At 37.0% G+C, this 13,016-nt stretch overlaps 1 protein-coding gene across 1 annotated transcript in view; it reads right to left on the bottom strand.

Moving 5' to 3' along the window:
• Window positions 1-11,644, bottom strand: part of LOC149829724 (uncharacterized) — a 42,770-nt gene extending 31,126 nt beyond the window's left edge. Inside the window, exons 1-4 of the mRNA XM_090015280.1 lie at window positions 11,601-11,644; window positions 11,212-11,275; window positions 10,882-11,082; window positions 10,665-10,788 (exon numbers count right to left, since the gene is read on the bottom strand). Coding sequence (XP_089871406.1) covers window positions 10,665-10,788; window positions 10,882-11,082; window positions 11,212-11,275; window positions 11,601-11,644 — 433 coding nt within the window. The remainder of the gene's footprint in view (window positions 1-10,664; window positions 10,789-10,881; window positions 11,083-11,211; window positions 11,276-11,600) is intronic.
• Between the last annotated feature and the right edge of the window lie 1,372 nt (window positions 11,645-13,016).

The raw sequence follows: 13,016 nt of genomic DNA, 5'->3' as shown, positions 1-13,016 counted from the left end.
TATTTTTTTGGATTTTTGATGCAGGTGGGCAGAAAATAATATAGAATAATCTGGATAAACACAATCACACCTATTCATCTCTTATTTTAGGAATCATGTCAGGGTTGTTTCTCAATGCTTGTTCATTGTTTTTTAGCGAATTAGGAATCGTTGAAAATGTGTTTTGTCAAGTTTCTTTGTTTTTTTATGTATTTTTCAAAAATCCTTCATTTTCTAAGTAAAAAATTAATGGCAAATTCTAACACATATCTTAAATGCAATACTTTGACACATATTTAGAAAAAAAATCACATATGTAGGAGAAAATCACATATTTAGGAGGAAATTCATATATTTGGGAGAAAATTCACATATTTTAAAGAAAATTTGCATATTTTTTGCATGACAGTCTTTGTTCTCTGATATGTATCTCTCTGATATGATGTTGAAAATTTACATTTTTATAGTTGTTGAAAATGTGATACATGCATGTAACGTTCTTGTTTTGTGTAACAACTAAAAACCCCTTTAGGATTCTCGTTTTTGAGTTCTAAAACTGAAACAAAAACATGCTCTGCAGACTAGAATAACCAAACAGTCTATCTTTCAAAGGATATTTCTCCCCAACCACTCATTAGATTAAGGTGATCTTTATGGTATTGGAAAGTTAATGCCTCGATTTGTCTTTGTCCCTTTTGTTGTTTTTTCAGATTTCTACTGCAGGTGGTCATTAGCATAGAATAATAAGGATAACCACAGTCGTGCCTTTTCATCTCCTGTTTAGAAATGTTGTAAGGGTTGTATCTCAACATTTGTTCACAATTTTTCAGCGAATTAGGTATCGTTGAAATGGTATTTATGTCTAATTTCTTTGTTCTTTTGTGTGTGTTTTTTAAATCATTTATTTTTTAGGTAAAAAATCAGTGATAAGGTCTGTCATAAATCTTTGATGCAATACTTGGGAACATGTTTGGGGGAAAATTTGCATATCTGAAAGAAAACCACTCATGCAAAGGTTAAAATGGTCTTTTTAATGACAAATATTTGCAATTTTGGACATCAAACAAATTTTTGAAAATTATAAGGTTTTTCGTGAAATGCATCATTTTTGTCGTACAATACTTATGATAATTTTTCATACTTTTATTATCACCCTTTCTGCCCCTCTTAAAACATATTGGCATCAATGCACTCTTAAAAAGTGTTTGCCATGTAGAACATTTGTCGGTCGAACAAGCAAAGCGACAAATGTTCTGGATATAAGAATCTTGAGTGAGAGACAAATGTTTTGGACTTTTGCATCCCCTCAATTAAATTGAGCACAGAACACACATGATAGGTGAATCAAATGCGGGACAACACCTCAGCAGGGAGTGTGGTGTCCCTCCAAGAGATTCTTCGGTGAATCAAACACCCCCTTAACATGATTGCACATCCACAAAATCATTTTTCGAGTTGCTGGTCCATAATAATTCTACATCCACACACAAGGGCTAGTACCAAGATCTAATCAGTCACCAGCAAGGCACAATCTAATCGGTCAAACCCACCATTAGGTGTAAAAAAACTAATAAAAATATGTAAGTGTGCACAAGTCTCTTTGAGTTTGAGATTAAAGGAGCAGCTAACAACCATGACTATATGACACTAGCCAATCACACGACAGCATTGCATGGGGCCCACAACTACAAAGTTTAGACCCCACGTGAAATGTTGTCATGTGTTTGCCTGTGTCAAATAGCCATGGCACTTAGCCATTCTTTGAAATACTGCTCTAACATCTTATGAAATTGGGATCCTCAAAGGATTTTTAGCTTGACCCCCTTGCCAAAAAGCCTTGCATTTTTGGCAGTTTTGAAGATTTTAGATCCACGGATTTGAGATCTCTCATTTTAGTAATTGGAGGATTTGGCATGAGTTACCAATGGGGCTCGACGTGGTTGGTAAGAGCTATCAGTGTACGTCTCCTTGTGGTGGGATGTTGCAGGTTAAAAAACCTTAGTGGTACATTGAACAATAACTGGTGGGGTTATGCCTAACCCCATCTTGCCTTTCTAAAAAAAAGGATTTGGCATCTGTCGAATTTGACTTCAATCCAGAGATCTGTAACAAACCAAACTCATCCCTATTGAAAAGTGGATTTTTTTTTTTATAATTGTGGAAACTCTACCCAGAGATCCGGAGCCTTACAGATATAACACAATCCAAACCACAAGGGATCTTACATTAACCCAACAATCGACTAATTAACTTTATTCATCAATAATTAAAGTTTAAGAACATAATCAAATAAATGTCCTTAATTATAGAGCCACACTGTCCCAAACAAAATATCAGAAAGTAGTCATGAAGCCTCATAAGCCCCATATAGTAGATGTCCTCATCATTGGGCTTCAGGACCTATGAAAAACATAAAGAGCACAGGGTCAAAATTAAAGATCCTGTGTACGAATTTTTCTAAAGATACAAATAGGCAAGAGAAGTATAAATCAATTCATATAACATTTTTAGAGGAACATGACTACAACTATCTCATAATCCAAACAACCAATCATGCATTTAATAACAATTAGCATGCAACAACAATATCTCACATGAAATGAAAATAGGTAAAGGTGCATAAACTAATTTCAGAATAGTAAATATGCATGATATCAATGCACATGCATGAATAGCTTATTAAATTCTTGTCAGAGTTTTCTTTTGTATGCATGTCGCTATTAAATGTACACAATTTTAGTTTCACTTTTCATTAAAACCTGCGGATATGAAAAAATGGGCACAACAATTCCCGAAGTTCAAGATATCCTAGTTATAGCTTAACACATAATTTGTGTTTTATTAATGGGTTTCAGATTTGGCCCTCGACCGATATCAAAAATCAATGTCATACATCAGAACATTAGAAATCAACATTTAATGTCGGAACACCAGGAAAATCAACATCTACTGATATCACTTTCTTGGTATACCAATAATAACTATGTCTGCACACCACCCTCAGGCAAAGTGACAGAAACTCCCTAAATCGTGGCTGAGAGGTGAACCACCATATCATATTTAGGAGCACAATCGCACACAGAGTTTTAGTATCCTTACGGTTCTCCAAAACCGCCATCTAGGATTCCCATAATGTAAAAGGAACATTCAAGAAGAAACATTAATTACACTATTTTATCTTTTTTATCTTTTATCAAAAGACATTCTTTTCAAAAGATTTATTTTACAAATCAACATGCAAAATACAACATGTGACCTTGGCCCGTTACAAAATTTAACAGTGCAATTAATTCAGAAATCAATAGTTTCAAATGGATTTTTGCAATGCATAGAATAAACTTAGAGCAACACCTGCTCATGGTCCACATGGCCTACAGTAGATCACATCTGACCACTGGTGCATCTTATGCAAAGTGAACATGTGATCACATAATTATCCAAACATGTTCACAAATGCACATTCATTCACACACAATACGAATGTGCATGAATAAACAATTTACATATGCATATGAACACATGCTTTCAATATACATTTTTATTTTCATGATTCATCTCATGCATAATATACAGACGTACACATGATCATGCTGATGCAACAACAATGTAATTTCAGAATTCATGTGTTCACTATTGATGTCTTCTTTTAATCGTTGTAAATTTTGAAAAGATTTTTATATGAAAAACATGTGAAAACCAGACATCAAATAATAAAAACCGGTTCTCACTAGTGGATGAGACCGGGTCGAACTCAGGGAACGGGAATATTTCGTATTCAAGTACACAAATCTAAACTAATCTTTATTGCCGAATTATTTGAAATGTAAAATATTCAAGAAAAGTAAAAACAACTAACTATTACAACAAATGAATACCCTTCGCAGAGGGCGTAAAGTGCAATATTTACAAACCCAATTAAATTCCTAATTCTAACTGAAAAGTAAAAATCTTCTATCTTCATGTGCTTTGTGTCATAGGTGCACTTCAACTTCACTCCTTTGCGATCCTGCATAAATCCAACGAAACACAAGCAGTACACAATACAAGAATAAAACTAGAATGATGCTTTCTAAACTGCACGAAATGAATGTTGAAAATTATATTGATATAAGCAATGATAATACTACACGAGTGTAAGTATGACTAGGCATGCATTATTTACTAAATGAAATTTTTATGCTAAATTAAACATATACTAATGAAATCAAATACTCTTAACCTAACTGCTAAACACTAATATAATTGGTTGAAAACTATACACTAACAAATCATTTTAACAACTAATCAATTCAATTAGCAAATCAATTACTAGAAATTAACTAATAGCTAAGCAGAAAACTCAGTAGATGATACCCGAACACCTAATTTTTTTATAATGCTCAAAATCCACTAGTACTCAATCCACAAAACTCCTTCAACGATCAGTATTTTGTTACTCAAACCAAATCCAAAATTCCTGTGAATCTGTCGATCAATATTCACCAAATATCTTGGTAGGTAATAATTGATCAAGCTGGAAACTCAATAGATCTATGATCAATCAAGCCAAAACAAATAAAAAATTGATCAACACTTTCATTAGTTTTCACACAGCATAGTTTTTAATCACCAGAAATCATCAACTTTTATTCCACCGTGAAATAGAATTTCCCGGTTAACAATTACTCCAGCAAAGCAAAGTGGATTTCCACGGCATCACAAATGATTTCTGATCAGTCTTGCTTCACGGTGAATAGTTCCCACCAGAGATCGGCAATCAAACAATCATTGAAAAAGAAGAAAACACCGGCGATCAGAAATCAAGAACCTCACCAGAAAACAGGAATCCCATTAAAAATTGTTATCCGATATTCAGATTGTCGTCGGATTCTCAGTCACGATGATAGCTCTGAATTTTAATGGAAGAAACTCAATCCAGAACACCAATCAACATCAGATCTCAATAGATCAATTGATCGTGCTGATTTTTCACACAAACAAACACTAGTCCGATACTCAAATTATCGCTGGATTCTTTCACAGAAATTTTTTCTCTTTTTATGTTTTATTCTCTTTTTTTTTTATTTTCCAATTTGAAATTCAACATTATGCAGATTATCATTCAGAAAGAAAGAAATAATACGAAGAAAGAGAAGAATAATTGGAAGAAGAAGAAGAAGAAGAAGAAGAAGAAGAAGAAGAAGAAGAAGAAGTTTCGATACTTACCAAACCAGACGGGTTAGAGAAGAAATGGCCTCCACCGTGCACTGTTGCCCGACTGAAATGCCTCCACCGGCGAGAAGATTAGGGAAAGAGAGAGAAGGGGAAGAAGGAGGAAAGAATGGCCGGTGGTGGAGAAGGGGAAAAGAGAGGGAAAAGAGGGGAAAGGGAAAGACTTGGCGTAAATGGTGAGAGACGCCCTTCCGCTCCCTGTTTTTGGGGTTTTTAAGAGCAACAAACCGACTGGAACCGGTTTGAAACAAATGCAAACCGGTTCAAGCCGGTTTGTTTATTATTATTATTTTTTTTAAATTCAAACCGGTTCAGCCAGTTTATTTATGATTTTCTCAATTTTTTTTTTTCAAGAAACCCAAACTGTGTAAACCGGTTGGTTATTTTATATATACTTTTTTTTTTCAATTTTGTAAAAACAAAAACTATGTAAACTAGTTTATTATAAAGTTTTCAAAAATTAAAATCAAAACTAAAAAAAACTATTCTAGCTATTTATATTTATATTTTTTTTCTTATCTAAAAAACAAACATTTAAAATGATTTTAAAAACTATTTTTTCTATTTTTTTATTTTATTTTTAATTGAAAACTAACACTATACTACTATGAATATAACAAAAACTAAAATATGTATAAAAATGTAAAATAAAACTATTTTTCATGCATTTTCTATTTTTAAATCATTTTAGCACATTTACTCAAAAACTAACATAAAATTGGGTTTTTAAAATATTATTTTATAAAATCATGCATATTTTAATGTTAATAAACCCTGAATTATATGCATGATCAACTATATGCATATTTAAGCCAACACAAAACTCAAGTTCATGAGCATATGTAAACAACCACATCTTTACCAAATTCGAGTATGCTCGGGTTACCAATCAAAACATACTGAGCCCGAAGGTATGTTAATCATACACGGCATAACACTAAGACCTCATTGGCAATCGGTTAGGCTTAGGCAAAACCATCACAGCCTCAACCGTTAACCATATGCAGTCTCATATTAATTTCTCCACGTATGTGGTGTCTCTTTACGACACAACCATATAAAAATTTTGTGACATTTTTTGATACAAGAACAGTCACATAAAAGCATGCATAATCAGTCACATAACATATTTTTAGTAATATTCATAAGGCATGACAATCCTGTAAAAGTGTGCATAACAGTCATATAGAAGCACACATTATGTAACGTTTTATAAAGCATCAACAGTCTTATCATGACATACATGAACAGTCACATGATTATGTATTTAACCAGTCCGATAATTTGTCATGTAACCAACTGAAAATCAACTATATGACAGGCTGAAATTTTTGTTATGAAACAGGCCATAAACTGACTATATAATAGGTTGAAATTTTTATTATGTAACAGGCCATAAATTGGATATATGACAGGCTGAAAATATGTCATATATCAGGCCAAGAATTCGGTAATGTACATGCAAAAAATCAACTATATAATAGGCCAAAAAAAATCAGACTTACTACCGTTCATGTGGCAGCAACAAAACAAGCCATATTCAATCTAACAGTGGCAGCATACCTGATCTTAACTTAGAGTTCAAGATGAAACTGTAAAGGTTGTTTTGATGCTGGCCTAAATGGCAGCATCAAACAAAGTTGGATATGGGTCCTAGACGATGATAATCGACTGGGCTAAAACCCACTGACATCAGCTCCATTTCATCATTTTTTTTGTTTGAGTCTATCCCAGCTGACTGCAGTCAGCTGGACTGTAACACATGAGATCTGCTCAGCTGACTACAGTCAGTTGGGCTTGACAGGCTTAGAAACTGCTCAGCCGACTACAGTTGGCTGGGCATGACAGATTATAAAATATGATCAGCCAACTGTAGTTGGTTGGGCACAGAAGTGTTTGAATTATACTTAGTCGACTGCAGTTGGTTGGGCATATTAGTGTCTCGTATTATTTTTTGAACCCTGCTCAGCTAACAACACTTGGATGGGCCTGTGTACTAGAGAAACTGCTCAGCCGACTTTTGTCAGCTAGGTTGTTCACAGTTCATAAAAAAAATGAAATAAATTTGAAAATCAATCCTAAAACCATAATTTACGAAATTTGGGTTTTGGTGACATAATGTAAAACATGAACAGTCTTATATAATGCATTAAACAATTATATTAGTATGTTATATGACCAGTCTGAACACTTATCATGCCACAGGCCGAGAACTGATCATGTACAGACCAAGAACCAGCCATATAATAGACCAATATCTTAATCATGTAACAGACCAAAAATCTAGTTATGTAACATGCTGAAAATCTATCGCATAACAGGCCAAAAAAAAAAAACAATCATTGACATCCGTAGATCTGGACCAAATTTGCACGTTTATGAGGCTTGTCAGATCTGTCCACCATTACAATAGGCAGATCTATCCACATTTGTCCATACCCATGGTAGGACAGATTTATCCTTGTGAACAGTGGAACAAATCTAACTATATGCACCGAAAATCGAAACAGCATGCATAGGGTAAAAGAATAAAATTTATGGATGGTTATAATATATATATATATATATTATAACCATATATATATATATATATATATAGATATATATAAAAAACTAATGTAATGTTATCTATCAATCTCTCTCTCTATATATATACCTAGTAAAATCATATTCTCATTTTTTTCTTCTTTTTTCATTCCACCAAAAACATTACATAAACCTCATCTGTGCTATTTCTCTGCATTTGAATCAAGAAGGAAGCTTGTACCTTTTTTTGAAGCTCAAAAGAGACCAGGAGAAAGATCAAATGATCGGAGAGAAAAAGAGCCTTCTTCTCCTTCTTCTTTTCTTCTTATTTTTTCTTCTCTTTCTTTCTCTCCCACGGTTTCTCTCTCTCTCTCTCTTTGTTTCTTCTTTCTTTCTTTTTCAAGTTTTATATCAGAGGGGGCCTCTAGAGGGTGACGCCCCTCTAGGGCTTCCTCACATGGACAGGAGATAGAATTTTCCATATGGGATTCTATCTCCAACCTCCTTTCCTAATCTTTCTAGATTTTTTTTGTTGACTTTTCCAACTCCTTCCTCTTTCTAATTACTTACTTTTTTTTTAAAGCAACCAAAGGGGCTCTTATAGAGACCCCACTATTTGGTAACTACCATATCTAACTGAAATTTCAAATTAATTAATTTTTAATAATTAATTAATTAATTAATAATTAATAATTATTCAAAAAATCTAGAGGGTGTCTTATCCCTCTAGGAGTCTTTTTAACCTTAAATTTTCTTAAATTAAACCTTTATACTAAATTTAAAGCTTTGATTTCGTTGGACCTAGATTTTGGATCTGAATTTGGATCCAAGATCCAAATCCATATTCAATATTCATATGGATCTTGAATTGAATCAGATCCTAATTAATATAGGTCTTCGACTGAGTCTAGATCTATATTAACTTGGATCATGCGGATCGGATCTAGTCTGATCCAACCCGAACCCGATCCTATCGAGATGGGCACTTTTTTAAAAAATGTAATTTTTGGGCGAACTATAGTTCGAATTCAGGAAAATAAAATATCATTGAATTCAATATTTCAAGGTGCATCCAATGATGTATAACTTGAATTTTGCCTCCGATTTTCACATGAATTTAACTCAAATTTTGCTTAAATTTTACTTGATTTTAAAGGTAAAAAATAAAAGTTTTTATCATATCTTGTTTAGCTCGTTCAGGTCTTGTCAATGAGACTTGAGCCAAACCCAAACTCAATTGACACCACCTAAAATTGAGGATTTATCATTTTTTCTGCAACACAACCAAAATCTTTGAATTTGACTATGTAAAAACACACGATATTACATCCCTACCTTCTTAAAAGAATTTCATTCACAAAATTAGAACGTACTGAATAGGTGTGGGTAGTGCTCACGCATATCGACCTTGGGCTCCCGAGTGCACTCGTCCAATCTGTGATGTTGCCAACACACGTTCACGAATAGAATCGTCCTACTGTGCAGTGTCCTCTCCTGGCGATCCACAATTTTCATCAGCTTCTCCTATGTCATCAAGTCAGGTTGTACATCAACCGCCTCATAGTGGATCACATGTGAGGGGTCAGTCACATACTTCTTCAAGATCGAGACGTGAAAGACATTATGAATCTAAGAAAACTAAGGGAGAAGTGTCACACGGTATGCGGTCTACCCAACACTCTCAAGGATCTCTAAGGGTCCAACATATTGAGGACTCAACTTCCCCTTCTTCCCGAACCGGAAGACACTCTTCGTGGGCGAGATCTGTACAAACACGTGGTCACCCATGGCAAAGTTGAGCTTCCTACGCCGTTGATTGGCATAGCTCTTTTGCCTGCTTTGTGCTACGACCAACCTCTGTCGGATCAACCGTACCTGGTCTGAGTAGTGCTTGATGGCCTCTGGTGACTCCACTGCTCTCACTCCAACCTTATTTCAGCACACTGGGGATCTACATGGTCTGCCATACAGAGCTTCGTATGAGGCCATACCAATGCTGGCAGGGTAAATATTGTTGTATGAAAACTCTACAAGCTTTACAGCCTATCTCACTCTCCTGCCCAATCTAATGCGCATGCTCTAAGCATATCCTCTAGTGTTTGTATCATGCGCTTTGTCTGACCATCAGTTTGTGGGTGAAAAGTCGTGTTGAACTTCAATGTGGCACCAAGGGCCTTCTACAACTGGTGCCAAAAATGAGACATAAAATGAGGGTATCGATCTGACATGATCGAATGTGGCACCCCGTGAAGCCAGACTATCTCATCCACATAGAGGTCTGCTAGACTCTCCAAGCTTTGACTGATCCTGATCGGTAGAAAGTGGGCACTCTTCGTTAACATGTTCACTATCACCTAGATGGCATCGTGTTGACAATGGGTCCACGGCAACCCTATGATGAAGTCCATTAAGTTGTCATCCCACTTTCACTCTGGAATGTTTAATGACTGAGGAAGTCCACCAGGTCTCTAATGCTTGATCTTCACCTACTGGTAGGTAGACACCGAGACACAAACTCTGCTACGTCCTGCTTTATCTTGTTCCACCAATACATCCGTTGGAGGTCCTTGAACATCTTAGTAGAACTTGGGTCAACAAAATACCTCGACCGGTATGCCTCACTCACCAGCTCCTCCTGTAGTGCCTTTGGAACCCACCATCTGTCTTTGAACATGATGGTTTTATCCACCTCACGACAAAACTATGCATCATGCTTCTGGGCACTCATGCACAACCTCTCAAACTCTAGATCGATTGACTGAAGCTCCTCAATGTGGTCTATAATCTTAGGTTACGCCTGCATCCCCGCATAAAGGATGCATCCAGAATCATCTGCAAATGGTTGTCATCTCACAAACTCTTTGATCATATCCCAAATATGCCCTATTAAGCTAAGTATCATGACTAAAGCCTTCTGCTAAGCGTGTCTGCCACTACATTTGCCTTACCAGGGTGGTAGGTGATGGAGAACTTGTAGTCCTTCAGGAACTCCAAACACTTGTGTTGCCTCAAATTAAAATCACATTGTGTGAATATGTACTTGAGGCTCTTATGATCAGAGAGGACCTCAAACTATTTCGCATACATGTAGTGACACAAGATCTTCAGTGCAAAGACAATTGCCGCTAACTCCAAGTCATACGTGGGGTAATTCTTCTCATGCACCTTTAGTTGTCGAGAAGCGTACGCGATCACCTTTCTGTGCTGCATCAAGACACAGTCCAGTCCGGTCCCTGAAGCATCATTGTACACAATGAATCTACCTGTCCCAAAAGGTAAAGTTAATAGTGGGGCCGTGGTCAACCTCCTCTTCAGCTTCTGAAAGCTCTCCTCACATCGAGGTGACCAAACCAACTTTATCTTCTTCTATAAAAGTCGAGTCATTGGAGCCGCTATACGAGAGAAGTTCTCAATGAATTGACAGTAGTAGCTCACCAATCCCAAGAAACTCTTGATCTCTAAAATTGTCTTCGGTTGCTTCCAAGACAACATTGCCTCCACCTTGGCTGGATCGACCTCAATGCCCTTCTTAGAGATCACGTGGCTGAGAAACATCACCCTGTGGAGCCAAAACTCACACTTTAAGAACTTAACATAAAGTTGATGTTCTCTCAGTGTCTGCAACACAATCCACAGATGCTCTCAGTGCTCCTCCACGCTCTCAGAGTAGATAAGAATGCCATCGGTGAATATAATGACAAAAGAATCCAACCATAAACTGAAGACCCGATTCATCAGGTCCATGAATGTTGCAGGGGCATTGGTAAGTCTAAAAGACATCACCAAAAACTTATAGTCCCCGTATCTTGACCTGAATGTGGTCTTTAGAACATCCTCTGCCCTGATTCACAACTGATGGTACCCGAAACAAAGATCTATCTTACAGAACCAGCTCCTTCTTCACCTCAACCAGCTCTGCAAGTGCCATGTGATACGGTATTCAGGAAACTGGTGTCATGCCAGGCATTAGCTCGATTGAGAACTTGATCTTCCTGTGAGGTAGCAAACCTGGCAAGTCCTCGGGAAAGACGTTCAAAAACTCATGAACCGCATCCAACTGCTCCAAATGTGTCACCTAACTGTCTGTCGCAGACACACTGGCCAAGAACATCATACAACCTTGCTTATGGTACTTGGAGATCTTCAATGTCGAGACAATCTTCACCTCGCTCGTTGATCAAATCGTCTAAAACACCAATACAGACAAATCAGGGCGCTCTAACGGAACCTCATTTCTCCAACACTAAAGAGTAGCATTGTATTTAGACAACCAGTCTATACCCAAAATGACATCATAGAAAGTCATGTTCAGTATGATCAGGTCAGCAAACAACTCATGCCCCTCGATGATCACTCAGACTGTAGGAAAATATTTCTCGCAAGAAGAAGATGTACCCATCGGTGACATCACGTAAAAAGCCTTCTCGAGGCTAGATGTAACAAGATCAAGCAAACTCGCAAAGGAGGAGGATATAAAGAATGGGTAGCACCCAAATCAAACATCACACGAGCATAGTGTTCAAAGACTACGAAAATACCTTCGAGCAGGTCATTTTGATTACCCTGTGTGGCAGTTGTTGCAGCGTACACTCTCCTGTTGGTCCTCTGTTGCGCCTATTGTTGAGGTCTATGTTGCTACTATTGTTGTCCTCCATGAGTCGTTGGCTTGTTCGGACAATAGATAACGATATGTTCGGGCTGTTGGCACTAGTAGCAGACTCCCTTAAAGAGTGGACAAGAGCCCTAATGATGACTCTTGTTGCACCTTTGACACATGAACAAAGTCTTCCCCTATTGCTTTCTCTGTTGGGGTCGACCCTTCTGATGCCCTTGTTGTGTCCTCTGCCTCTTTACCTTACCCCCTGCCACCCACAGGTGGGTTCTTCCTCGCTTCGCCACTGGTGATGCCCTGGTTACCCCCCACTCTTCTGTGATTCATCCTTGAACCTCTTCCACTCCTCATTCAAGATGGATGCAGACTTGATCACATCACTGAATATAGTAGGACAACTCATCATCACACGAACCTGGAGTCCGTCTTTCAGCCCACGAACATACTTCGTTGCCCTTGCCTTATCATTAGTAAAAAGGTTCAAGTAGTAGCGCTCCAAACTCCTGAATTTGGTGGTATAGTTCACCAAACTCATGTTCCCCTGAACAAACCCAAAAAAATATTGCTACATACGTTCTCGTGCATAAGCAGGGAACTAAGCATCTAAGAAATTCTCATTGAAAGTCACTCAAGGAATTACCTCCACTCTGTCGTATTTCACTCATCACAGGGTGTCCCACAATTTCTT

The sequence above is a fragment of the Nuphar pumila genome, chromosome 8 (genome assembly GCF_984573655.1).
Source record: "Nuphar pumila chromosome 8, dmNupPumi1.hap1.1, whole genome shotgun sequence".
NCBI lineage: Eukaryota > Viridiplantae > Streptophyta > Magnoliopsida > Nymphaeales > Nymphaeaceae > Nuphar > Nuphar pumila.
This window is presented reverse-complemented; position numbering and strand designations above follow the sequence as displayed.